General features: G+C 45.9%; 2 protein-coding genes across 3 annotated transcripts in view; one reads left to right on the top strand and one right to left on the bottom strand.

Moving 5' to 3' along the window:
* LOC114757212 (uncharacterized) overlaps positions 1 to 13,596 on the top strand; it is a 61,638-nt gene extending 48,042 nt beyond the window's left edge. Inside the window, exon 2 of one of the 2 annotated variants that reach the window (XM_028946215.1) lies at positions 8,181 to 13,596. In XM_028946215.1, the coding sequence (XP_028802048.1) occupies positions 8,377 to 8,982 (606 nt within the window). In that variant the 5' untranslated portion in view covers positions 8,181 to 8,376 and the 3' untranslated portion in view covers positions 8,983 to 13,596. Of the gene's footprint in view, positions 1 to 7,918 lie in introns of those variants that run through there. The other variant, XM_028946214.1, reaches the window with a different exon arrangement.
* A 13,793-nt stretch (positions 13,597 to 27,389) lies between these two features.
* Positions 27,390 to 27,802, bottom strand: part of LOC114757223 (ATP synthase protein MI25-like) — a 1,650-nt gene continuing 1,237 nt past the window's right edge. Inside the window, exon 3 of the mRNA XM_028946225.1 lies at positions 27,390 to 27,802. This exon is cut by the window's right edge and continues 652 nt beyond it. The gene's annotated coding sequence lies outside the window, so the exon portion shown is untranslated.

Here is a 27,802-nt window from a genome sequence, read left to right as displayed (position 1 = left end):
ACTACATTACATAAAAAACCACATATGACTTTCCTAGAGAACTAGAGCTTTAAAAGCATTCTGTTATGCTAACTACATTAATTATTTTCGAAACAGAAATAAGTCAAAGGATAGGCCTTAACAAGTAGAAAGAAGATAAAGGAACCACTTTTTATTCTTATTTTTTCTAGTCTCCCAGGCGACCGAGTGCTCCATGAACAATGAGCGTTTGCTGCTCCGCCCGCAGCGCTTGCTGCCTCTCCTCCAAACCCTCTATGCGCTCTCTGGTAGCGCGAATGCGCGCTTCTTTCCTTGCAGGATCCATTGTTCTAACACTTCTCAAAAGGAAGTTTAGCACTCTACGGTGCTCTTGAATTTCATTTTGCAGTTGCCCCATTTCGGCAGCAATTGCAGAAAGCCTGTTTGCAGCATCCATAGCTATACGTGCTATTACGAAATTTCTTTGGTTTGATTTTGATGAAGAAGACACTTATGGAGCCTCCATTTATAGAGTGGTAGAGGAATCCCGCCATGCGTCACCGAATTTGATGGCAGGCACACTTCTGGCTAGTTCTCCGCACTACTTTTCTGCAGTTGAAGACTATCATGCCTGTTTAATGAAAACCTGGCTGGCTCTGGCTACCTTGCGGAGCACACTAATATACCCGAATCACATTGTAACAAACTTTGTACAACCAGCTTACGTAGAAAAGATTCCATATTCTATGCCAATAGAGTCGTGACATCCATTAACTGAGTCATCAAATAAACCACGTTAAGAAAGCCCAAGCAACTACGCATTGGCCCACAGGGTGCCCCAAGAGGGCCCGAATGAAAGACCCAAGCCTACATGAACCATCAAAGAAAGACATATCGATGGGGTTTTGCTTGTTGCCTGAATGAAAATGCGTCTATTTCTTTCAGACCAAATCAAATAAAGATGTAGGCTTAACTAAAGCCCAATGCCAAGCAAAGCCCTAAAATACAAGAATAAATTGGGTTCCACTAACCCAACATGAGGTGGAGCCTTAACCCGACACAAGATGGGACCCTATTAGGATAGTGGGCTTAGAACAAGACCCATCGGTGGATAAGATCACATCTTCATAACAAACAAAAGGTGTACACGTTCGGCCTCACTCAAGGTAATGGGCCAAACCTAACGAGTCCAAACAAATTGGATCTTATTGTATGACAAAACCACAGATTGGCTATCTAATTTCTTCAGTAATTTGAGAATTTCCTCAAGCAATAGGGTTGGTTTTACCATTGTTAATCGTTGGAAATCCCATGTGATTGGCCCCAAGGTTGACAGCCATTGGATGCCCAAGACCGCCCCATATTCTCCCAAAGGCATTACCATGAAATCAGTGGTCAATTCTAAACCCTGTGCTGTCCAACACAACCCTTTGCACCAAGCATTGACTTCCAGTAAATCTCCATTAGCCACAGCCACCTTAACGGCCTTTGTCTGTTGGAGTCTGCACCCTACCCTACTCTTTTTGCAACACTGCAATCAATGAAATCTTCACCTCCTCCTTGTCCCTGCCATCGTTTTGAATCATTAACATATACAATTGAGAGCTCTTGCACTTATGACCAAAGGTATACTTCTCATCACACCAGTAACACAATCCCCTCCTCATCTCTTTCACTCTCGGCTTACGCAATGATCGGATCGGAAGAACTCTCTTCAACCGCCCATGATTGAGACAAACGTAGATGAGAACAAATTCCTTTTTCATACATAGTCTGCTAATTTTCTTCTTGTTGCATCTCGTCGATACGATAGGTTGATTTACCTTACTAGTCATATGCCCTAAAGGTTTACTGTCTGGATGGTACTTTTCAACAGATAAGCGAATCGCGCTCAAGTGGTGGTTGACGAAATATCTAATCCTCGTTTTCCCTGTCTGGTGTGGTCTTAGATTCCGCTGTCCCTTTCCGCTTCACGCAATAGCACGCTCCGAAGCAAGCGAGCTTCGCCGGTAGTAGCCTCCTGAATTAGTCGAGTAGCTTCTTTCCGGCAAAGCTTACCAATCCTACACTCCTTTCTTCTATGTCTGGTGGAGCTATTCCCAGACAGCCTGAGAGCTGAGTGAGGACCTTATTTGAGATGCTTTTTTCCTTCCAAAGCGAAATAATCACTCCTGTAGCTTATTGCGCTCGATCTACATCCTACCTAACTCGATTAAGCTTTTCTTCTTACACACAGAAGGTTTTTGCTATCGTATTGCGGGTTTTCCACTTCGTTCAGTTACATTAGGGCTTTATACTACTCTACCTTGGTGATTAAGTTCCGCTTTAGTTGGTGTGAAATGAGCTGATTCTGGGATAGGAGGTCTTGTCGGTATGGAACCTACCCTTCCGGAGTGAAGGATTGTCATCCTATAGCCGAGTGTTTTTAATTTGGTTTAGAGTCGAGTGATGAAGCTCATGATTCTGCCGTTAGTGAGAAGCAAGTAAACTCTATAGCCCTAAACTAAAGGAGCAGGTCAAGTTCGTTCAGCTTGAGGGATAAATTACGTGGCTGACCTGCCAGTCCATCAAATATCGTAGTTTATCCTTAAGAGCAGGAGGTTCCTTGTGTGAAACTTAGATGTTGAAGCACGCACCCTTTATCTTATGCTATGGGTAAGGAATCAAAGGCAACGAGCCAAACCCAGTTGTTTTTAGGAAGCAACCTCTCCCCTCCCCTGTGGGTTCACCCCTGAGTGTAATGCCTTAACGGCCTTTTAAGCGCCTCTCACAACGGACTCGACACCAATCCCGGCAGAAGGATTTGGTTACCATAAGTGGAGGCATGGTCCTAAATTTTTCCGTTGTTATAACAGAACAATTTTCATATAAAGATGCTCAAGCGAGGAGATGTTATGTTACGAGCATCCGTCTGCGGGCGCAGGGAGGCCAATGGTAGGAAGCTTAACATCATCTTTTCCAATAAGTGAGTCTCTCGAGGCTTACTCGTTCCGACCCTGAACAACCTTTTTTTAGAAAAGCCAGCCTGTAGGAAGTTCGGGAGAAGGGGTCGACTCAGGCATTACTCAATAGAGGTGCAAGGCTGACTCCCAAAATTGGAGTTAGACTAATTCCCTTCCAACCGAGGATTAGTTTGTGAGGAATTCCCCAATCCATCCACAACTTTATTCCTAGCACATGGTGAAAGCCGACGACATAAAGAAGAAAAACAAAGAACCTCAATGAGAAGGTCCATGCCTTCTTCCAATTGTTTTGCCAATGATGGATTTCGCGCCATTCCATCGAAAACTTATAAGAAGGCAGGATGATAGGGCAGATGTAGTTGTTAAGATCTTCCTTTCGCCTTCCTTACTAGACTACTTAGACGAGACGAAGGAAATACCTAACTTACCGGTGTAGATAGCTGACTGAGTAAACATTTGAGATTGCTGCTTAGGCTTCTTCCTTTTAGGCAGACGGGAGAAGAGGAACGGATTCCCTGGGTTTAGTAAGATCCGAGGCAGTCATAGCATAGCCTAAAGATCAGTTAGCTTCTAAAGGTCTGTCAACATACGGCATTTAGCCTGTGAAAGCCAGATCTGAGACAGATTCATTCTTGACTGCTTACTTGACTTTTTTCATGCGAAGATAGGATCCCGCTGAGAAAGGATAAGATTCTATTCAATCTTTGCCTACCTTTGAAGAGGAACTAGGCCTTAGCCGATATGCCTTTTTCGCACTTCCACTTCTGTTATTGAATTCCCTGTACACCAAAGAAAGTAAGCATCAACTAGAGCGACTGGGGAAGCCTTCCTTCCCTTCAAGTCCAAGTTTTGCATTCGAGACCCTGGCATTACTATGTGCACCAACTCCATACTCCTCTTACATCCCTGTTATCATATTTAGTACGGGGCCTCGCAGCTAAGACTATCCCTCACCTCGTGTCGGACCGGAACTCACTCTCTCACTACGAAGGACTCCTTTCGAGCTCTTTTTGGACCCTTTCATTTAACTAAAAGTCTCGCAGACGATGAAAAAAGGAACTACTGGGCGCAGCGGATGATTGGAACAAAAGCCATTCTTTCACAACCGATTCTGGGCATTCTATAGAATGCAAAACCTGACTTCCTTTTTAAAGCTACTAAGTGAAGGGATTCCGATTCCTCATTTCGACAAAGAAGCTGTCGACTTAGTGCACACTGCGGCAGGAGGGGCTACGAAACGAAACCAATAAGCGTTCCTTTCATCCTCTTTCTCACGACAAGTGGAATCTGGCCTATTCAAGAAGCCAAAGTCTTTTCCGGGAAAGATCAGATATGGATTAGAATTCTCTTCCGAATCTACTAAGCCTCATCCACCCCTTCTCCCCTTAGTCGAATGATCGGAAAGACGAAACTGTGGAATAAAGCCCGGAAGGAGCGATGCTTCTTTGCCCAATAGATGCGTATAATATAATAAGGGTTAGCTAAACCAATTGCCTGGAAAAGGAAAGTAGTCTAAAGTAGAGCGTGAAGCTGCTTTTTCCGCACCTTTTGGCAAGATCATATCTGGCCCCTCGAGAAAGCACTATAGGGAAGGTTGACTTTTCCTTTCCGTGAAGCCGCTTTCGGCTAGAGCAAGATCGATTGAGTACCAGTACTGCCTTGCCCGCACCGACCGGATTGCTTTGCTGAGGAATGGAGTGAGCGCACAGAGAAGGAGATGTTTTGAGGTTTGCAGGAATTGAATCAATAGGAGAAGATATCCCCGCAAGGTACTCTTGCTGTTAAAACGAAGGCTAAAGTAATTGTGGACTAAATAGCGGTAGCAAGTTTTCTGTGGAGACTAGGAGTAGCACTAGTCTCAGGAGCTGCGTCGATAGAAGAAGGAGCTGCACATTCATATGACTCTATAAGAGCTCTTGAGAGCGCCTAGCATCCGCTACAGGAAGAGAAAGATGAAAGAAAGCGATAGGCCCCTGCTTCTATTTCTATTAGTTCAAGCGCAATCACAACTGTAGAAGCGGCGGAAGAATAGGAAAAGGAATCCGCAGCTATGGAATCAGCTGTTATAAAGGTTCAGAGGCTTCCTGTCCCCGGATGGTGTAAGTCGTCTTTCTCTTACTGTTGAAGAAAGCGAGAACGGATAGTACTAAACTGATATAAGACTCCCACTTTTGGCTCTATATTTTTGGGCACCTTTTAGGTTCTGGAGAAAGTGAATTCCTAGGCTAAGGAAAGGATCGGATGACTTTCCAATTCCAAGAGAGCCCTACGGCAGTGGAATCGGCCGATAAAAGAAACCTTTGCATTGCGCCTCTTTGGCTGGGAATCACAAGTGGCATAGAGATCCTTAGGAGTACGAAGCTGTTGTTACGACAGCCAGGAAAGGAAGGATACCCGAGGATGGGATGGGGTTAGAGCTAGCTTCCCGGTCTAATGGTTGGGAAGAAGAAGTTGTTTGCAAGAAGGAGGGGGTTCAAGGCAATGAAATTCTTTCACTAGTCTCAGGAGCTCTTTGAGAAGCTTTTGGGAGTCAAGAGGAATGCCCTATGCATATGTGTCGAAGGAAAGGGAATCAATAGATGGGATTCATACTACTAATAAGTCCCAAGCTAAAGGGAAAGAGAAAAGCAAGCAACCGCCCCATTTCTTTACTTGAATAACGGAGTTCCAGAACAGGTCCAATGGTACGCTCCGTGCCTGGTCTACAATACATGAACTACCAGTTCAATTTGAAAGTTATAAACATACCGGATGGTTCAATAAAAAGCACTTGAAAACGAGCGACCATAATAAGAATATGGAGGGGTTGATCTTCCCAAGTGGAATTGGCTTTGTTTTAAGTGCACGCAGTGAGACAACCAGTACAGCTGGTATTGAACCAGGCTTGTTGGAAGAGACTGATGGATATGGATCCAGAGTTGTGCCCAAGATTAATAAACAACTGGTTTTGATTGGACCACCGGGAATAGAACACTTCCTTCGGCTGGGGTATCCTATCGATATATCCTCCCGTTACTTTCGGCCTCTGAGACAACTCGCACCTTTACAACGTCTAATAAATGTAGGAACCGATTAGGGTAGCTGAAAGTTATGAGAAAGCGCCAATACCAACATCAGAGATCACGATTACAGTGTCTGGGAGGGGATCTCTCTTATACGAAACCTTAATATAAAGCCGGGAAGAGGTCTAAATAAGAAAGGTTAGGCTTATAAGATAATATAAGAGAAGGGTAGGAGTCTCCGGGCAGAGTGACTCCAGGGACGTAACTCAAGCCTTCGATACTATATTGGTGAAGACCGCATGTTTGAAGCACAGTATCGCCCAGAAGCTTATGGTCTGATCGATGGGTAAATGTATGGATTGAGGATTTCCGGAATCGTGTGTTTAGCACGAGTGGAAAAGACCTTGTTTGAAAATAAATCCAGTGACCCGATCGAAAAGGTCATTGGGAGAACGATTAGCTAATCCGTTTGAATCGCTGTTAGCTAACTGTTTTGGATAAAATTGTTCTTAGCAGCAAAAATCTTATTTTTCTCTAAAGGTAGTGAGTGGACACTTAGTCTAGTCTGCCAATCGCTGTTCTTCCCTTTACCCAACCTCCGTCCTTTATTCAAAATCTTTAGGATAAAACCTACCCGATGATTCATAGTATTTCTGGCAAAGCCCTCTTTTGTCGGGCGCACGAGACCCTCTAGAAGCGGATTCTGTTCCATGAGATACGTCCTTTCGAATCCTACTCGGAATATGAACACACTGGTTCCAACGAATCAAGTTGCACCCAGATTCAATCTTCTCAACTACGAGCGAAGTGCTGCAAACAAAGCAGCAGAGCAGCGCGCTAAGATAGGGGTCCAGAGTGGGCCATCCAATCATTTGCACCTATGCCCAGTAGGGGGACTACCTCGGGTTTGTTTTCTTCTATTCAACGAAGATAGGTTGACACTACCAGGTCCAATTCAACACAAAAACGACTTCGTAGCTTGAAACAACCCTCCTCCTAACTTCTTTCTAGCATACCGAGGAAAGAGAATCCCTGGAGTCGTTTATCTACGTTTGAGCAAGTTGGTTGGAAAAAAGATGACTTCCGATCTAATCTCACTTTTTTAATGTATGTTGATATGGAGCTTTCTAAGCCTTTTACACCTAGCCCAGCCTCCCTATTTCAAGCTCAGGAGAGAGAGCCCGAGGGAGAAGCTGTTGTCTCTTTTGTTGAAAAGACTGTTCACTCAGGGGTAGCGGTGAATAGGAACTCTACTTTCTTCTCGAATGGGTATAGTAAGTGTGCCACGAGTGCTCCGCTTCTGCTTCTCTCTAATAACGAAAAAATAACTCTTTCAGAAAGCAAAGCTCAGTCTAAGCTATCTAAGCTAGAACTTAAGGCCGACCTCTTTTCCGGGGATACCCCACTTCCCGGTCTAGCTTCACTAACTGTATTCACAGCTTTCCATATCTCGGAACCAGATCTACTTTCTCATCGGCATTCTCTAAATGAATTACGTTATGGTCTTGAACTCTCGATATATCATATGTAATGACAGATCGAGGTAAGCTTGTCTTTTACGTCATATGCTTTCCTCTTTTGTTACTCTGATCTCTGAGAGTGGCTTTTGCCTAAGCTTTCTTTCATAGCTTTCTTGAAGGGCGAAGGGCTCGGGAGCTAGGTTAAGACCCTTTTTAGACCCTTAGTACAATACCCTTTTTTCTCTTTTTCCTTTGTTGGACATTCAGCCTTCGGGCAAACGGCTTGGGGCTCTTCTTCTCTCTTTCATTAACGAGGCTCGTACATACACAGATTTAGGTAGTGAATCTCCTTCCGAGCTCACATTCGTGTTCTAGAAATATCATAAGTAAGAGAAGAAAGCTGCTCTTAGCAGAGAGAGGGTGGATAAGTTTCTAGTTCATGGATTGATCGAATGTAGTGCACATCTTGTTAGGTGAGATTGGGTTGGTGTTCAGTGTACGGAGGTTCAAGTACAAGATCAAAAAGAATGCATTGCATTTACATTGGGATGCCCAAGAAAAAAAGGAAGGTAGGAAAGAATTTCTCACTCTTCTAAGCGGAGTTATGTTAAAAGGACCAACCAACGAGGATGAAGGAGGAGCAGGAGTAGAAGTTTGCTCTAGTAGGGGCCGAATCGAAGAAATTCTGAGTTCATGCTACGACGATCTATATGGAAGGGCAGTTTTGTTGATGCATTCCCGTTGAGAATGAAGAAGAAGACAGACCCTCTTTTGAAGAGGAAAATTTGGTCACGTAGATCTTCTATTTTGCCGGAATTCGTTAATTGCTCCGTACGAATTTACAATGGAAAAAGGCCTGTTCGTTGTAAGATCACTGAAGGAAAAGTTGGTCATAAATTTGGAGAGTTTGCTTCTACACGGAAACGAAGACTTTCAAGAACAAATATTAAAGCGGTTACCACAAACGAGAGAAAAAGTCCAAATAAGTCGCATATGGCACTAAAAGGAAATCCTATTTGTGGAACCATCCTTCTTTGTGAGCTCATGATTGAAGCCTTTCCCCTTCTCCTTTCTTGCTTCTTGTTAGTCTGTGGTGTCCCATTTGTCACCTTTTCCGAGCCAGTGGGGGACGAACATAGAAGTTTAGAGGAACTGGTGGACTCATCCACCAGTTCCGAAGAGGAAGTGGATGAGTCCACCAGTTCCGAAGAGGAAGTGGATGAGTCCACCAGTTCCGAAGGGGAAGTGGATGAGAATGGCGCGGGCGCACAAGTACCCCAACCCACAGGGGAAAATGCGTCCACTAATGTGGAGGGTGTTTCACCCGCGGAAACGGAACGGCTCCCAGACCACCCTATTCCTTCTTTCGAAGCAGAAATGCTTGAAGCGAGGGAAAGGCTCAACCGGCAACGACAGATCATAAATCGACTCTCGTCTGGCGAGGCCTCCGAGGAAGAGCTACGGTCACTCCATTCAGGGGAGCTGCAGCGGTCTGTGAATGACACATGGACTCGCTTTCAGCGTGCCTACGCGCTGCGGGATGCCCGGGAACGGGAGAATTCTCGTCTGAGGCGCAGGGATCCTGGAGCGGGGTTGTAAAAATTGAGCAAAATAGCTCGGTAGAGGGTTCAAAGAAAGGGTAGGAAGACAGTCTTCTTATCGGTGGGATACTTTCATTGAATGATCGTGACAGCTCTTCAAATCCTATTCAGTCTGATTAGATATGTCACTGAAACAATCCGTTCTGTCTCTGTTTTATTTTCTTTCGGGGGAGGGACAAAAGAGAGATGCTTTCTATCAGTCAAAAGCGGATACCGCCCCCCCTCATGCTCCCACGGTCCGCTTGCCGAGGAATAGAAAGGGAGGACCGGGGGCAAGAGCAAGTTGGGTTGGGGTATGGAGCCGTAAGCGCGGTGGGGGGGTGACAGAGGACGTGCTCGTACGGTTCAAAGAAGGGTATGATCAACTCGTTGATTGTTGGGAACTTTCACTCCTCTATATTCGAAATATGCCTTTCTAGGAGCATTACGATCTGCAGCTCAAATGGTCTCTTATGAAGTCTCTATTGGTCTTATTCTTATTGTGCGCCTTGTGAGCGCGTTTGGATCCGCGAAGGCAATCGCTCGGATGTTCCCCTAACCCAACCCGGGAACGGACCGGAGGGAACCGCAGCATGGGGAATGTCCGCGTCTCGTCGCAAGGCTCATTTTTAGTTTTGGGTCATAGGGCGGGCGGCTTTATCTGATCAAGGGCCGGGGCACAAGGGTCCTGGTACTATCCAGGTGCGAAGAACCCCGGAGGTGACTGCAATGAGCAGAAATCTCACTCACCGGCCTAAACGACGAGCAAACACTCGAACGTGAGAGCAAGGGATCACCTAACGAAGGGACGAGCTCCAAGGAGGGAGGAAAGAGGAAGGCAAGAACCATGCTTTCAGAGAAGTGGCGGTCCGAATCTTATCTGAACTGCGAGAATAACTGACTAAGCCATGCCATAAGGGTCATTCTCCAAACGGGACGGGGCCAAGCCTTTAGGTTGTTTAAGTAGGTTGGGTGACAGATCGGCCATAGGAGTACTCCGGGATATAAACCAGGGCAACCAATGTCGAGCATACGACGATGCCGCCCGTTTTCATTTCGTGGAAGTCCCCGGCAGAGGAAAGGGCTGTAGGTGATGGCGCGTTCTGCTTCTTATCTAGAGAGGGGCGCTGAAATCGTTCCTATTGGGTCGTGCGTGACAGCTGGTATAGATGAATAAAGGCGGGCCGCTTGAACGGGACCTATTATCTTAATAGGCGGCAAAGCTGAATAGGAAAGGGGCCGAGCTGACTGATGAGTTCCTTTTTACCCTTTAAAAAAAGGGCTCTCATGTGAAGCTAACATGGCTGGCTACATACAAGTATAGCCAAATCAAGATGAGACGTGACGGACGGTCAGAGGCCGCAGCGGGACTATCATAGGAAAGCCCGCCCCCGCTAGCTAACATAGAAAGATATTCCCGGATAGCAAAAGTCTCTATGTGAATCTCTTCCCGACCAGGCCAGGCCGAATCGGGCCACCACTTGGGATGGGAATGGCTCAGCCCATATGCATCATTTGATGAAAGCACTCCAGTCCAGTCGCTTCCTCGAAGTGGCTTGTCAACCACGCTTTCCCTCCCTCAAAACAATGCTCCTCACCAACCTTAACGGCCTTGGGTTGGGGCAAGACAGCAATGAGTAGTTCGCTCCAGGACCCCACCCCCGCGAGAGCAGGATGCCGGCCGAGATGGAGCTGGGAGCCAACCTAGACTTTCCTGGGGCTTGCCTTGCCCCAACATCTAAATAAAATGCGGGCGCCGAAAAGGAACCAGCCCAGCCTCTTCAAGAAAGCTTTGCTTGGTAGGCGCTGCCTATTCACTCGGACAATGCTCTAAACACGAAAGTGTGACGCCCCCTTCTCCCATGCTGAGTCACAGGCAGCGCCTCGGAAAGCGCGGACGAGCCACATGCAGGGAAACTTGCACGTGTGGTTCTGGCCGGGGACCCCGGTATACTGTACTAATATGTGTAGGTCCCCGTAATTCGAGTGAGATTGTCATGGCGCAAAAGCAGATATGGTCCGGTATTCCCTTGTTCCCTGTATTGGTTATGTTCTTCATTTCTTGTCTAGCAGAAACTAATCGAGCTCCGTTTGATCTCCCAGAAGCGGAAGCTGAATCAGTTGCAGGCTATAATGTAGAATATGCGCGGGATGCGATCCTTAATAGTCCACTGTTGGCGGAAGCCAATGTCCCGGGGTCCCGGGGACTCATTCTGACTGAAACAAGGGGTGGGTCTTTACCTACTTTAAAATCTAAGATTTTAGGTAAGCCAAAAAACGTGAGCGCCCCTACGCGAGCCTTATTGAAAAGGCCCCTTACTATAGAACAAAGCAAGGGATTGAGCTTTAGAAAGCCGTTGCTTGTTTAGCACAAGCACTAAGTAAGAAACCTTGAAAACTCAAGTAAAGCCTTTTTATATATGTATTCTATTAATGCGCTCAAGCATGCGAAGAAAGCAACAAGCGCCATTAGCCCTCGAGCTGACGCTCGAGCAACTTCGTACCTCTCCTTACGTCGAGCTGCTCCTACCGCTCCTCTCCCAGCAAGAAAAGGGATGCGCGAAGGCGCAACGAGCAAGAAAAGGGATGCGCGAAGCTAAGGCGCACCGGCTTTCGCGCTAGCTCAGTCCGTTGCTTCTTCGCTCGAGCGTCAGCTCGAGCTACTTCGTACCCTTGCTTCTTCGTCTAACGGCTTTCGCGCTCGGGCCGGTGCTTCTTTCTAAGGCGCACCGGCTTTCGCGCCCTTGCTTGTTAGGTCGAGCGTCTTCAAACCTTTCTATGTTATTAGTAAAGAGCTTTTCTTGCTTGTTTAGTAAAGTCACGCTTTTCATTTTTATAGGAGTAGGTGCTTGCTGGGGCAGAGCACTCTTCATTCGAAACTAATGAATGTCGGGTCGGGGGTTTCTGCCTTGTTATCAAAAAGGGAGTTGGGTAAAGCAAACTCCCTCCTTGGACGAGCACGGGGCTTAGTCAAGTAGAACCGGGTTGCGCTGCTTGATGCTCCGATCGAAAACAAATCAGTGGGGCCATGCCGGTACGACTGAATATGCGTTAAAAAGGTCAATCCCTCCACTACGACACCAAAAAAAAGCGGGCCGAACTTCTAACAGCCCGCCCGCTTCCATAGAACAATATCGCGGCAACGTAGACCTAAGTGGTCATATTGGATCTTTGGGAACCATCACAAGTACGGCCGGCCTATATTTAAACGAGAATGCCGTGTCGTCCAGCGGAGCCTAGAAGAAGGTGACTCGCGCAGACAGCTGACTTCTTTTCAATAGAAAGGAATAGCCAAACCAACCCAGCTGGCTGGTCAATCTCAGAGATCTTATCGGCCGGCAAACCGGAGACGGACGACCACGGTCCCGACCTTACCAGCACCGGAGGTGTACTAATCAATGAACCCCCGAAACCTACTTTCTTTTCTGACAAAATCCACCCCGGTCACGACATGTTGTTGATATTGATTGAGTTTGAGGGACTTTCGCTGACTAAATCCATCCATAAACCTAGACCCCGGTAACCTTCGTAACCAAAGCGTCAAGACAACAGCCAAAGGTCACCTTTGGATTCTTAAGTAGGGGGCAAAGAAAAGAGGAGCACGTAGGAATGCCGACCACTACATAAGCCACTGGTGGCTGAGAGAAAGCGAGCAGCACCTTGTATAGGTTGGGCGGAGCTTGAAGAAGCGAGCCCCTATCAGAGAAAGCCATTGCGCGCTAGCCTAGCTAGCTAGCGTTTTTCAGCTGGCTGTTATGTTAGTTGTAGCGCGCCTTCCCTCCTTATCTCACTTCGGAAAGATTTCGCAGTATTTTCTTATGATGACCTGGTCGAGAGAGTACGATACATCGGTGTAAAAGATTGAGTGGGATCTGTGAGGTTGGTTATAGTAAGGCCTGGCCGGAAAGTGTTCTTGCCTCTATCATTAGCTCGGGTAGTCGCCGTTTCTGGTGTTTCAGTCACCTTTCCATGGCTCCCTTAATTATGTGCTAGGAATTTCCCTATTGAGTAATGGGAAGCGGGCTAGTCCCCGAAAATGCTCGTTTAAGTAAGGTCGTTGGGGTACACAGGCTGGTAGCCGTAGAACGGTCGATTTAGGCAAAGGCGAACCCATACATAACCATAACATAAATAAATAAGAGTAAGAGAGAACCAAGGAGTGAATGAATCTGACTAGCTACTTTTTCTATCTCAATCGGGAAAGAAGGCAATTCACTACCGAGAGAAGAGGGAATTGCTTAGTAGGCAAGACAGACACGAGAGCCGTTTACAACTGAAGTAGGGCATTCCTTTACTTGAATGAGTGAGTAGATCAAATCAATGAAATGCGGTTAATAACCTCTCTTCTAAGCCATGGAAAGTACAACTCCGTCGAACCTCTGCGAGGACGGGATTAAAGATTATTAGTTTTGTGGGAAGAATCCGCTTGCTTACTCGGTTAGAGAAAGATCGAATAAATAATAAACCAAAGCGCAAGTAAAAGCTAGAAAAGGGAGTTTCTAAAGAGACAACCAAAGCAGTTCGTTCTCCTCGCTTGAGATGGGTCAGTCTTTCCCGCGCCGCGTGGGATAAGGGTGATAACTTGAAAGAGGTCATTGAGCCAATGCTTATAATAAGTTGTCTTTTAGGCCCAGTTCAGTAGCGAATGCAAAGGAATGATTTCCCAGCCCAAGCTCCACTCGCCCTAGAGTAGCAATAGGCGGCTTTCCAGCGAGAAGGATCTTCTACTAGAAAAGAGGCGATGGCCAAGAGAGAGAAGGAGGCCTATCGAAGTCACTTTCCTAGGTTAAGGTAGGTTCAGTGCCCCCAGGGTGAGCAGAATTTGTAGTTGTTAGACTAGCTCTGGCTTGATGACTGTTTTCCTTGGTTTCAAAGGCCTGGCTAAAAAAGCCCGAACTCTTAATTAAGGGCGGGAAGCGAAGTCACTAACTAGACCAGAGGAAGAGAAAGGATCGATCCCAGACCTAGGCGCAAGGGAATTTTTTTAGGTAGGGCTCAAGGCCGAGCTCTTAAATAGTCGAATCTTCAATCAAGCAAGACCGGACAACTGCGAAAGAGCGAATCTTTACACAAGAAAGCGAGCCGGTGAAGTAAGAGAAGCTCCTAGCCCGGTTGAAGCGAAGTCGGTGAAAAGGGATCAGTAAGAAATTTTGCATATGTATGATAGCATGAGCGTCCGGATGTTCGGTTGCAACATATCTACAGGGATTAGTTGAAGTCTATTGGAAACTCTCTAGTTAAACCGTTTTATAGAAGCCGTTAAGGACCTTTATAAAGAAGAGATAAAGGCTATATTCCTTCTTCTTGATTGCATTGGATTTGTAATCAAGAGTGTTATTCAATAACCAAGGATGTGGTAGATGCTCACGCAACCTCCCATGAGGTTATGTCATCAGAGGTGCCTCGAGGTGAATCTGAAAGACGAGAAAAGACCATCGAGCAGCCAAAAATGGCTTAGGGATAGGCTGGCAAGCAGTTAATCGATATCTGGAAGGAGGAGGGAAGAGACCAATACCAATACAATATAAGAGAGAAAGAAGAGTTCCAGTAGGCCGGGATTGAAATTTCTTCCTTGTTACGAGGTACGTAGTTACTCTCCCGATAGGGAGAGGATTGAGCGCTCAAGCCTATAGCGTTAGTGCTGGATTGCTGGGGCGTAGCGCTTGCTTACTTGTTAGAGTAAGGAAGAAAAGACAAGCAAAGTAAAGACCAGCGACACTTCCTCTTCTGGTCCGGCTTCCTAAACCGCTTGGTCCCGTTCTATGCGCATCTCGGATTCAACCTGCACATATCACTCTACTTTCTTTTCTTTCTTCTGTCTCGCCGATTCTACGGCATCTTTGACTAAGTCAAAACTCGCTTTTGAACGGGGAAGCTATTCCCATCGCTTTTGTTTAAGGGCTGCTCGCTTCGACAATCTGATGCCCTATACTGGACGTAGAATCCATAGTGACCGGCTTTGCTTGAGCTATTACATTTACAATTTCAATGATCTCATCAATACATCTATATATCTCTGAGATAGGGCTTAGGTCCCAAAGAAGATATCCTAACAATAATGGAGGAAGGAATTGTGGAAGGACATTCCCTACAAGATGTAGTTGCAGCAACTGGGAAGGGCTTTGCTGAGCAAGCATAACCCGGCGGGCAAGAGATTGGTTTTGAACCAGCGGATCAAATTCGTATCTATTTGATGGCAGATCCAGTTGGTACCTATGAAAAACTCGTGGCGGTTTATTCACTATAACCCGACTCGAAGCCTGCAGCAATGCATGAAGAGGGGCGATGCTACCAGTTGCAGGAAGGGTCGGGGGAGAGAAGAGTGTCCTCATCATAGGGTTGCTATGAGGGACTCTCAACTCCTGACTCGAGGTTGAGAATAGGATTCGATTGAAAACAGGATCAATCAACATAAAGGGAAGTCCCCTCTTCCGATGCAGTTAGCTCGACTCGTGGTATAGCTCTTAATAGGCATGTAGCCGTAGGTGTTTTCTCTTCTTTCATCTCAAGCTCCCGGGAGAAAGGCATCTAAGGGGACAATAGAGCAGCATTGAACACGCATCCAGCACCCCGAGTCACTACCATAAAACTAGCGATTTAGGAGGTAGACTGCAACCCCCGCTCCACAACGAGTGAAGAGACAATCCGCTCCTGAAAGAGCTCTCCTGAGCGACAACGGGAAGAACGAAGCGATAGAAGATCGCTGAGTGAATGAGATGCTAGCCGCGTATATGCTTAAGAAAGGACTGATATGATGAAGAAAAACAAACATATAGTATTTCTCAAAGAAGTGGAAATTGCCTAGCTAGTGCTTCTGGGAAGGTTGGATCTGACCGGCTTGGCTCTTTGGTACCTGTGAATGAGCCTTCACTTTATCTACCTAACCGGCAATCCATCAATCTTACTACACTGGCAAGGAAAGATAGTTTAGGTAATTATAGGCAATTATGTACCCGAAAAAGAAAAGAGGTTCCCTCTTCTCTGCCCGGTCAGTCTGATCCTCTTTCTTTTGAATCAGCTGCTCTCTTTCCTGCTTATACGCCTTTACCGGAGCTGCTAAAGCAACTTTAGAATGACTTTCCTCTTGATTTCGCAAGACAGACAGAGATTGAATGAACAGAAAGTAACTGAACCCGGGGAGAATAGTAAAAGAAAATGGCATATATGCAAGTTGAACGATTGAAATGTCTCGTAGAAAAGGAATGCTCGAAAGGGAGAGTGAGAGATTAGATCTTTCTAGTATCTATTCTCGATAGCTTATCTAGATTGATCTGTAAACTGTTTGTCTTCATACTAAGACCAAGACAATGGATCTGTTGTAACAGATCAACTAAACTAGATTGAACTCTATCTGGAAGTTCTGCTAAGAAAGCTGCTTTGAAGCAAGATCAGGTACCCTTATTTATATTCTTATCTCTAGCTTCTCTATAGCTAGCTATACTATATAATTAGCTATACAGCTTATAAGCTAGACAGCCATTAAAGTTCTATAGCTGAAAATAGCTAGATAGCTGCCAATTTCGAGTTCAATGGCTAACTCACAGACAGGATGGCATTGCTTCCAGTTAAATTCATCTCTCTTCCCTACTGCTTTCCACCAAGAAGAGAACGAGCCATATCAGATCTAGCGAACAATGTCCCAAACAGACTACTCGATGAAGCTTTCTTTCCCGTATCACAGGCAGCTCACAGAGAGCTGTTTGACTGAATGGGATTCCAAGAAGATGCTCTTTTCAGCTTTGATGGAAGGAACCGATGCCAGTGAATCTGCTTCAATTGGACCGCTTCGCCCAGAAGCTTATAGCCGAACGAATAGGATTCGCTACCCGATTAGTCTCCCTTATGCTATTAGGCACCTTTTGTCTAGGCTTTTACCAAAAACTTTTTATTCATAGACTGAACTTGACAGGTTCCACTGCGGAAAACTCCTCGCTACACAAGTCGCGTCACTGCATTCGTTCAGCCGGGTCGCCAAAGCAGTGGTGATGAAGGCTGACAAGCACGATTGACCGAAACTGGAGTCTCACGAGGGATTTAGCAGTTCCGTGGCTGCATATTCAGTCGAGCACATGTGACTGAGTCGCCCGTACCTGAGCTCGAGAAACATTCCTTATACTGACCGAGTCTCCTCCGTTTCACGAGCAGTGGAGACAACGTTTCACACCTTGCCTTCGCTAACTGAGCTGACAAGTGTATGAATGAAGTCGAAGCAACAAGTGTACTTCGCTTTTCTTCCCCACTGCTTCGAAGCCGGAGGCAGACACGTGGGGTTCACTGGAAGGGAGAATGGCGGGAATGATTTCTTGCAATGTAATGGAACTCAAAGCCTGTTTCATAGGCTGTACTCGTACTCACCGGCTACACGGAACTCGTCTAAAAAGTTCTCGTTAAGTCTGAGTGGTCGAGTGAATTTATGAACGGGCTATAGACAGAACTTGGTGGAGCCTTTGTAACTCGTATCCATAACCGTGAAGTTCAGTCTACGGAACGTAGACTTTATTCACAGCGGAACTTGTCTCTATTCCGCTATTCCCTTTGGTTTTAAGGCGAAACTCACTAAGGGGGGGCGGACTGCAATTCTAGTGAGGTTAGTCCTCTGTTTTGACCCGATTGGAGGCTGGGGAAAGGGCACTCTTGAAGAAGGGCACTCTTTCAAAAAACCCCACCTAAAACATATGGCGACCCCCCAGTCCACTTCCGTTTGTCCTTCTTTCTTGTGGTGGAACCTGGGATTCACCCTCCCAGAAGTGATTATCGCCAAAACAAAAAAAGACATCTTTAATTTTTCCCCTATCCCACAAGAGTCAAACTATAATAGTCTCTGACTCATATGGCGGCGGGGGCTGCGTTCCCCTCTCTTTTGTCGGTTAAGTGCTGGATGGGGAATGCATCGGTCGGCTATGTCCCTGGACCTCCTGGCTTCCCTGTCACGTCCGAACGTAATCAGAGAAGACCTGCCCAAGCACCACCTTGTGATCAAAAAATATCCTATACAATCCAAGGAAAGAGTACCAGAAAGAAAAATCAAACTTTTTTTATCCGGGTAGTACGCCTGGAACAAACAGGTTCGTCGTACAATTTCGGCGATTACAAACAAAAGAGTATATCCCCTCTCCTTTAGTGTCTTTCCACTTCCGTCGTTCAGGAACAAACACTTCGCCTAATTCTTTTAAATCCCGGCCCGGTTTTTCCCCACTAACCAATTACGTTACGACCACTGAACAAACTTGGTTGACGAACATGGTTTATGCGCCGCTAATGTAGCGGCTTGTCGAGCATTTGACAAACTCACACCATCCATTTCAAATGGGATTTGTCCCGTGGACACACGAGCAATCCAACCCGTAGGATTTCCTTTTCCTCTTCCCATTCTTACTTCTGTAGGTTTCCCGGTAATAGGGATATCCGCGAGAACTCTTACCCATATCTTACCATTTTTTCGGAATTGTCCGCTCATAGCACGATGGAATTGTCCGATTGTAGCCCGACGCGCTGCTTCAATGGCTCGATATGAAAGACGACCAGCTCTACAACTTTTAGTGCCATATCTTCCAAAACCAAGTTGTGTACCGTCTGGTTTGCAACCCCTACGACATCTGCCTTTACGATATTTACTATATTTCGTACGTTTCGGATATAGCACGTCCCCCTTTTTTTTTACTATATGAAATCCACACTTTGACACCTGAGATTCCGTAACGAGTAGATACTTCCGCAGAAGCATAATCGATTTTCTGGTTAAATACATTACGAGATGTTTTTCCATACTTTCCGCATTCAGTTCTAGCTATTTCTGCGCCTTTTGATCGACCTGAACAACATATACGGATCCCCACCCCTTTTTTCATTACTAATGGAATATCCTTCACTATTTTACGAAAAATGGAACGAAATGATCTTGTTTTCTTTCTCAGTTGAAAAGAGATGTCTTGAGCAATCGGAGAAGCACTTTGATAAACAGATTTGATCTTGACCGACTCAATTAAGGTATTAGTGTTTGTTCTATTAGACAACAAAGATCGCATTTTTTTCACTTCGTTCAAATAAGAGTTGTACCCGTACGGAATTTTTCTGTTTCTCAGTATGATCTCTATCATCATCTCTATTCCCTTTATCAATTCTCCTATCCTACCTAGGTCTATGAATTTTTCTATAAATTCAATTACCTTATCCTTAACCATGAGTTTCCAACATTTGATCCTTAATTGACCTAGGAGTTTTTCCCGGGCATCCTCAAAAAAAAGGTTATTATACATCCCAACTCTATCCCTTGGAAAGAAAAAGGTAGCACCGAAGAAAGGAAAGAGCGAGATGGTGGTTTTTGTTGTTCCCGCGAAGCGAAGATCATTTGCCAAGCGAATGAAGTGGGTCAACCTCTTTTTGGCTCCGGCCAAACACTTTTTCTCGCTGGTCGAGCTTTCCACAAAAAAAGCGATGCGAGAACGTATTCTCTTATCTAAGCTTCTTCCCTGCGCATTTGCTCCCCCCATCGTAGATGGTTCAGCCACGCCCGGTGCCACGAAATGATTGAGAACTACGACGGGGTCGAAATGAATTTGGTTCTTTGTATTCAATAAGTATTGCATGACCGAATAATTCAAGGAGGGGCGCACTGCAGGGAGGGTCCTTTTAAATAGATGACTCGTCGGGCCGTCGGAGCGGGACTTCTTGGGGAAAAATAACTTGAATAATTTCGTTTTTCTGAAGGACAGGAACGCTATGTCATTTACAACCCCGGCGTATTTCGGATGCTTGAAGGCCCCGCTTACCCGAAGTGATTTAGAAAGATTCTTCTTTATCGATGGTGATCGGTCATGGTATCCATAGCGTTGCTTCTTTTTTGGCCAAATCCGTCTTTCGTTTTGCTTCTCCCGGTCGTCGAGCCTGATCGACTCGACTCTTTTCCCAGCCCTCCGGCCTCTTACTTCGTTTCGTTCTTCTTCTGTATTGTCGCTTGAATGAAGACACCCGATCGGCCCGACTTTCCCAAATGCCCACCACCGGCCCTTCTCCTTTCCGGGTCTGGATTTTTCGCGTCGTTTCAGTCGTCGTGGTCGACGGGGAAGAAAGAAATGAATGAATGTTCTTTTGGGAAAATGTATAATAATACACCTACCGAGACGAAAGCCAAAGGTTAGTCTCGTAGGTGGACGTATCGAACCGAAATAAGATCTCAGATTGACATCTTGATACACTAATTTAGCATAATAATAAATAGAGTCAATGGTGACTCCGCCGTGGGAATAGCCGCTTCTTTCTTGCTTGATAGAGGGGCTTCCATTCACCAACGCAGACAAAAAGTGCTCTCCGAACCGTGCTGGATAGTCACCCATCACACAGCTCTCAAACCCAACCTGTGATGAATCCCGGGAGACAAAGTCAAAGCGCTTGATCTTTTGCTCCATACTTTGAGATGCTTCTCCCCGTCCCCGCCGATCAAGCAGCGACGCTGCTCGTGCTAGGCTTAGCTTTAAGCCGCTATCGTTCGGTTCGAATAAGTCAAGTCCCCTCGGTCGGTTCGCTCAGGTGGTCTTCCCTTATCTTCCCTAATGTTCAGAGTCGTTCTGGTTTGAAAAAGGAGCACCGGCCGAGCGCCCTGAATGAATAAGAAATGGACAGCAAAGGGAATCAATGATTCTTATTCAACCGAGTTGAAGTTAGCAACATGTCGATTACACACCGGAGGTTGGTAAGAACTGAGGGACAATGCCCCCCTAACCTAAGTGGGCCTACCAGCGAAACAACTGGTACTTGATCGGGGGTGGGGGGGTTGGTTTCGTGCAAGGCCTTCGCAGCAGGAAGAGGCAGTTGTCATTTGAAAGGAAAGGCTCCTCTCCTTTTCTACGAATCTACAACTCTCTTTACTGAGCGAGACTCCATCCATATCCCCAAAAGTTTATATTCTAAATTGTGTATTCTATCATTTGTTTGACAGCCTAAACTAGGCTCCATTTTAGATAGGTTTTCGGTCTTAATCAAAATAGGTCAGGGGCGCGTCGGAACGGTCGGTGGCTGCTTAGTCTCATCCGAGAGTCTAATCTCTTTGTACTGCTTTTTTTTTAAAAGAAAAAAAAAGAAAGAAGGGGGTCGATTTAGGCTCCTTCCCTTCCACTGCATAGCTGCGCTAGCAGGTACTACGAGCCCTCTGTCCCACGCATCTAACCAGCTCGCGTGGTTCACCGGTTCCACCGAAAACTCTCATTTGTTGAAGCGGAGCATAGTGCGCTTTAGGCGCCGAGCGAGAAACGTCTCTTTCTTCTTTCGTTTCGGTTTATTCACTGATCTGAAACTTAGCACTTGTTTTCTTATTGATTCTAGGGGCGGCGGCGTTCTTAAATGAAGTCTATACAAACCGAATTAGCACTTCTCAGATCAGGCTAGGCCTCTCCAGCGGAGCTGGGCGCCGGGGCCCTGGATGCGCTAGCGATCGGCACATAGGGGAGTGGTTGCCCGGGTTTCTCGGCCAGGTATCCAGCACCTCGCGTTCATGATATCTACATTCAACTGTGCCCCGGAGACACGGTCGAAGCACGCCCGCCCAGTGTGCTTGCTTCTTTCACGACATGCTCTGGTTCCGGGTGTCTTCCAGTGGTCTTCTAGCGTTAGAAGAAGTCGTGTCCGTCCCGAACATCTGCAACGTCCTCCCACGCTTTTATTTTTAATATAGGACAAACTGAAAGAAAAGACTGACCCATTCGGTGACTTTCGCGGTCGCCCTCACTGAACCGACTTGAATCTGAACTACGATTCAGATCGAGTCTTACCGAAATCGGATTTCCTTTTCGTGCCATATGCGACTTATTTGGACTTTTTCTCCTTTTTTCTTCCCGCTTTAATATTTGTTCTCGAAAGTCTTCGTTTCCGTGTAGAAGCAAACTCTCCAAATTTATGACCAACTTTTCCTTCAGTGATCTTACAACGAACAGGCCTTTTTCCATTGTAAATTCGTACGGAACATTAACTTTATTGAATTCAGTGACCAGATGAAACGAAAACCAATGAAAGGCAAGAACTCGATCATCGCATACAAGGGCTTGCTCTGCTAATAGACCTTCCCCTTTGGACATAGATCCGCATTCCCAGTCATTATGCTTACTGGACACGGATTGGTTGTTCATTAGCGATTTCGAACATCACATATGTGAATTGAAATCAAAGAATTGAATGAATAGAACCGATCAAGCGTACTCCTTTCTTTAGAAGAATGGATTAAGGTGATAGAGTGTTATCAGGAGACGCTAGGCTTCGCTGGAGATTCAATTAACTAGATAAAGAAAGGACAACCAGACTTGTCTTCATACCAGTGCTATTCATCCCGAGATATGCCTTTCGACGGCCTTGAAAGATGCAGTTTCACTGGTCACATACGACATTTCATGCTGCCTTTTCATCGCTTTTTTTCAACAAAAGTGGTTTTGAAAGGCAAAGGCGAGGATAAGGCTGAAAAGACTATTTAGAATCCCGTATGGAAACTCCGACCTATGGTTTAACAACTAAGTACGCTAAGGTTGGGGAAGAAAGGACATCCACACCAAAGAAGTGAGCAGCATAGCGATCCCTCTCTGAGGGTGGCGGGAGGAGAAGGCGCTGTAAGCGGTGAAAGACATGGCGGCTTTAGTGCATTGCACTTTTGGTTGGAGTCATCAACTTTCTACCCAACAGGGGATAGTTCAGATACTTGTGAACCTGCCAGATGACGTCAGAATCCAGATAGACTGAACTCAATTGAAAAACGGAGCGCTGGCGTGCCCCCCATGAGCAGTTCGGTTTGCATATGGCTCATCTTATAGCATAGTTAACGGTATGCTCGGACTTCTTCACAGCGGTTCCCACCAGACTTTAAGTCAAAAGGCGGTCTTCGCCATGGGAGCCTTTAAAGCCCCTGGGCCGGACGGTTTTCAGCCTATCTTCTACCAGAAGTGCTGGGAAATAGTGTCAGGAGATTTAGTGTCAATAGTCCAAAAAGCCTTCACAACAGCATCGTTGGAGGAGAATCTCAACCATACCTTCATCGTCCTAATCCCGAAAGTTAACGCACTCCAGTCTTTTGGCCAGTTCAGACCCATTAGCCTGTGTAACGTGGCATACAAGGTGAAAACAAAAGTCATAGCTAATAGGCTCAGAAAAATCATGCCTAACTACACCCCACCCAACCGCCCTCCATCCTTTATGCTGCATCATTGCATCTAGATGATGATATTGGATAAAAAAAAACTTAAAAAGACAAGCTCGTCTAGCTAATTCAAAAACTGGTACTGTGGTGAACTTTTTGGAGCTTTTCGTTGTGATCCCCTAGGAGAATGTTTTTGGGCAATACCTCGAATGGGAATGGGCAACTAAATTTCGTGCATATTTTAGAGTAAACACCACCCCGCCGGCTGGTATGATGAATGCTGTGGTAGACTGGAAGCGGAAACTTATCATAGTCAACAACCATTAATTATCCTTCAAAATGTATACATGTTCAGTTTGAAAGGCGTCGCTGATCCCAGTTGCGTTCCGAACCACACGAAGATTAGGGTCGAGCTCCATCTCCCTGACCCACTGCTTCCAGCTTTCGTCTGCTTTAGAACATCCGGCGAAGATTATGCTGCCTGCGGCATTTCTGCTTTAAGTCTTCTAGTTGGAACAAAGTGGGGGCTATCACAACTTCTGTTGTCGTACCCTTATGCCCTGGCAAAGGCCCGAGGTATAATCTCTCGTTTGCAAAAGACTCCATTCATGGACGCTTAAGCGGAGTACTGTAGCTGTTGAGAATGGTTTCTGGCGTGGTAAAGGGGGAAAGAGAAAACGGCAATGCTCTTATGTCCCTCTCTGTTTTGGGGGCTCTTCGTTCCTTTTGGTCTTGATTTCGGCGGTTACTTTTTGGAGATCGTACGCAATCACCTGTTTTCAAAGATTGCATTGTTGTGCCAACTGGCGTGCATGAAGCTAGGGGGCTTTGTGATCTTAGGGAAAATATATCCCTGTTATTCTCGTGGGGCAGGAATAATCGACGCGAAAGCCAGCTTTCTTTCTTGCCGGTTAGAGACGCTACAGGCCGAAAGGATGTGTTTTCGCTTATATACTAGTAGTCGAATCGACAGCTATACCGAGCGAGAAGCCTAAGAGCAGTGGATGGTATTCCCAGCAAAGCTAACGCCTGTTTTAAGCTTATTACAGCTTAAGATTCTCTGAAGGAGATAGGTTCCTTCTCTCTAACAAGTCGAGGTTTTACGACCGCCCCAAAAAACTGCCTAATGTCTCATGCATCTTTAGAACTATGGAACTACCATCTAATATGGCACTTTCGACGATTGAACTGCACGGAATTTGTACGTATCCAATCCTCTCGGTCATGAGAGTAGCTATCGTAGTCCTTGCTCTGCCCGGAAGAGCGGCTAGCAGCTATCGAAGCTATGAATCCCGGGAGCGTTAAGTTCTCTATCGAGGTAAAAGGACCCGACTACTAATAACTAATAATAAGTAGCGAGGGCACAAAAGGACTCAACTACCAAGTTACCAAGTGGCGAGGTAGTCAGCCCTTGACCACCTTCCTTGTGACATAACATTCTCGGCCCTCCTCGCCAGGAGGAATTCATGGCCAGAGATCAAGGCACAGATCGATCCGAAGCGGATTACTAAACTAAAGAGATGCGAAAGCTAGAGGACCGGCTTCGGTACATCAATCAATCACTGGCTTCGCTCCCTGCAGCGCGCTTCTTCTCCTTTGCAGCACTACTCTCCCCACCACAGCTCTTTTTTAGCCTCTTTGGCCCTACCACCTTACTTTCTCTCGGCCTATCAAAATAAATATCCTTATCAGACAAGGTTACTCCGGAACCTCATATCTCAAAGAGGTCATTTCTGATATTGAAAGCAAGCTTTGTCTCATCTTCATGAACAGCCACCAAAAGAAGACTTTGCCCCAAAGCAGTCACTGAGAGATTCTTCCCCCCAAAAACCAATATACTTATCAACGGGAAGTTCAAGGTCTAAAGCTCGGGCCCTGTAATGCTTAGGGTTGGGCCCATCATACTCTTTTAACATATATATGTTTTCCATGCTTGTTGAACGATCAAACTACTTGTAACTGCGGATAGGCACAGTAAGAATGAAACTTGCTTTCTAAAGCCCCAACCAACCGAGGCCCCAATCGTAACCCAACTGATTAAACCCCTAGAAATCGAGATCCAGTTCTTACGGCCAACACGGCACTCACTGCCTTCTTAGGTGCGGGATATCTGTGCACACATACTCCCAGTCCTGCGTGTAAGCAAGCCTGAGATCGTGGTCCAAGACGAGCATATTGGTTGTATAAATGGCCTTTATCCGGATCCGGGCTTCAATTCAAAAAGCTCGGTACTCCAGAGTGAGAATCTTGTTCTGAATCTGATTCTTTGGCATATTGCCCAAGGGCATCCGATCCTGTTAGCATACTAAAGGTAATTCATGTACGAGCTAGAAGCGCACACTCAGCAATCTCCGACTCGAAATCGAGGAACTACCCAATAGCAAATGTCGGCATACCTGCATCATCTGGCGGAAGGAAAGGTGCTAAACTAAAGAAGAAGGAAGCGGCAAAAGGCGATCCGGACATAGATAGGAATTATAGGAAGATGTGGAACTCTTCTCTCCTTAAATGTCTTATCAACTCAGCAAATGCCCTTCATTGAAAGACTTGGATTCAGCTTTCCTTGAATCAACGCTTCGCTCATCTAAGAGTAAGAGGAGCTCTAGTCAGGAATAGCGTTTATCTACGAATTGCGATGAGGCCCCTAATCGAGTTAGTGAAGCTAGGCTCCCACGGAGCGGTAACTAGAACAAGGAAAGGTCAGTCCGCTAGGAACATTAGGAGGTGCTTCCTCCGGTTCAGGTTACCATGGACGACCCGTAAAAGGACGGATCGATCTAGGTATCGGATCGACGAACACCCGACAGCTGTTCACAGGTACCCTTACTTGGAGTAAGGTCTTTCCTGCATGCACCCCCATCTACATCCAACCGTAACAATGATCCTAGGCTTCCACTATCCGCACAATCCATCCAATTTACCCTACAGTAAGAAATGGGCTTCTGATATTGGAAGGAAAGGCGGTAACGTCCTGGAGGTAGATGTTATATCTTCACTTTGATCGTAACCTTGCTTAACACATGGTTTTCATTAGGGGAGAAATAGTCCGTCCCGACTACTCCTCCAAAAAAAGTGATTGTATTTCAATCAATTCGAAGTAAAGTAGTATTGGTTGCAGCCGGGTATAAGGTCTCAAGGGATTTGTGATTGCCGCGATTCTCCTCAGGTCGTTCCCCTTTCGAAGTCAATTATGCTTCGGTCAATAGCTGGTGCTCTAGCCAATAGGCTTTAGTCTTATTTCTTTATTATTGCATAACTGGATTTCCTTTTTCTGGAATACCCGGTGGTGGAGTATGAGAAAAAGCTGTTGGTCTTATATTTTTTTCATCCGTAACTATAGAAATCCCTTTTGAGTAAGCTAATAAGAGAATTCAATTGACCTCGCCGGCAGGCGCTACGCTAGCTTTATACTTACTAACGCGGGAACGCTTGGAAGAAGTTCTCGGCTGGCTTGAGAACTAGAATTTCAGGGCGGACTTGCTACGACTACTTTTCTTTTTATAGCGTTGTCCACTTATTTTTCGCCCCTATCCCTAAAGGGCTTGAGAGAAACATGTCGAAGGAACTCGGCAGCATCCTATTGGGAGGAATAAATCGTTATGGAGGTTAGGAAATTGGTTATCGTTCCTCTTTTATAGAGTAAACCCTGAGCCCAGCCAGCCACCACGCCGCAGGACTTTAGAAAACTAGAAAAGCCTTTCCCCTATCCGAGATGTGCTTACGTTTTTCAGCTGCCACTAGTTGAGGACGCGGACTGTAAACAACTAGTTCCCGAATTGTTTGAGGAAGCACAGAAATTGCGCTTAGTCTCGCTACCTCTTTAGTTTCTGCCCCCTACTTGCTCATTCACGCAATACAAGATTTGATCGATGCAGCAGATTCAATTCCTTCAATAGGTGCAAGAATGAGCCCGCCGGCCTATTGGGATAGCAGAAAAGGCATTCTATCCGAGGACACGTCTGAAGAGGAGAATAGAACGGCAATCGAGTATGAAGAACCTTCCCTAGGAGGTGGAATACCGCAGGAAAAGTAGTACCCCTTAGAGGTGCAAACTAGTTTTTGTCTGTAGTGTTGGCGAGCGAGAGCGGCAGATTTTACTGTTTGCTGCATGGGAGCTGATTACCAAAAAAATCCCTCAGTCGGTCCCAAGAAGCGGCGTTAGACTGCGACCTATAGCGGTGCCGCAGGCGCCAGCACCGGCACCTAGTCTTATCTACTCCTAAAGTTCCCCTTCAGCTCACCTTGGATCAAAATTCAATATCATAGAAATGGAACTAATCATCATAACCCCAACTTTAGAACGAGCATTTTCGGGGACTAGCCCGCAGAAACCTTCAGTCAAAGATTGGAATACGGATGAGATCAAAAAGGCCATCATTAAGGCAAACAAGGCTATGGCTTCGGTTAGAGCAAAGCGCATAACCAAATAATTGTTTTGCCAATGATGGATTTCGCGCCACGGAATGGATCAAAGAACTGAAGACGTTTCCAATACCGACATCAACTCGCACTCTTTTATACAATCTATCTGCATTTTCTTTGACCAACAGGTCCTCAAACCTGTCCCCCACCCTCGCCTATGAAATGGGTAACCCGTGCTGCCATAGCTGCAGGATTTTCAGGGCTTCTGTCATAAGTTCATTACCAGGTCCCTTTTCCATCAAAATGCAATAGGCGTTGGCGAGAATGTTGACATCGGTCAAATAATCCGGACTGATCCCACTTG

Source organism: Neltuma alba, unplaced genomic scaffold, assembly GCF_004799145.2.
Source record: "Neltuma alba isolate B1F8T4 unplaced genomic scaffold, ASM479914v2 tig00010580_pilon, whole genome shotgun sequence".
In the NCBI taxonomy this organism is placed as follows: Eukaryota; Viridiplantae; Streptophyta; class Magnoliopsida; order Fabales; family Fabaceae; genus Neltuma; species Neltuma alba.
This window is presented reverse-complemented; position numbering and strand designations above follow the sequence as displayed.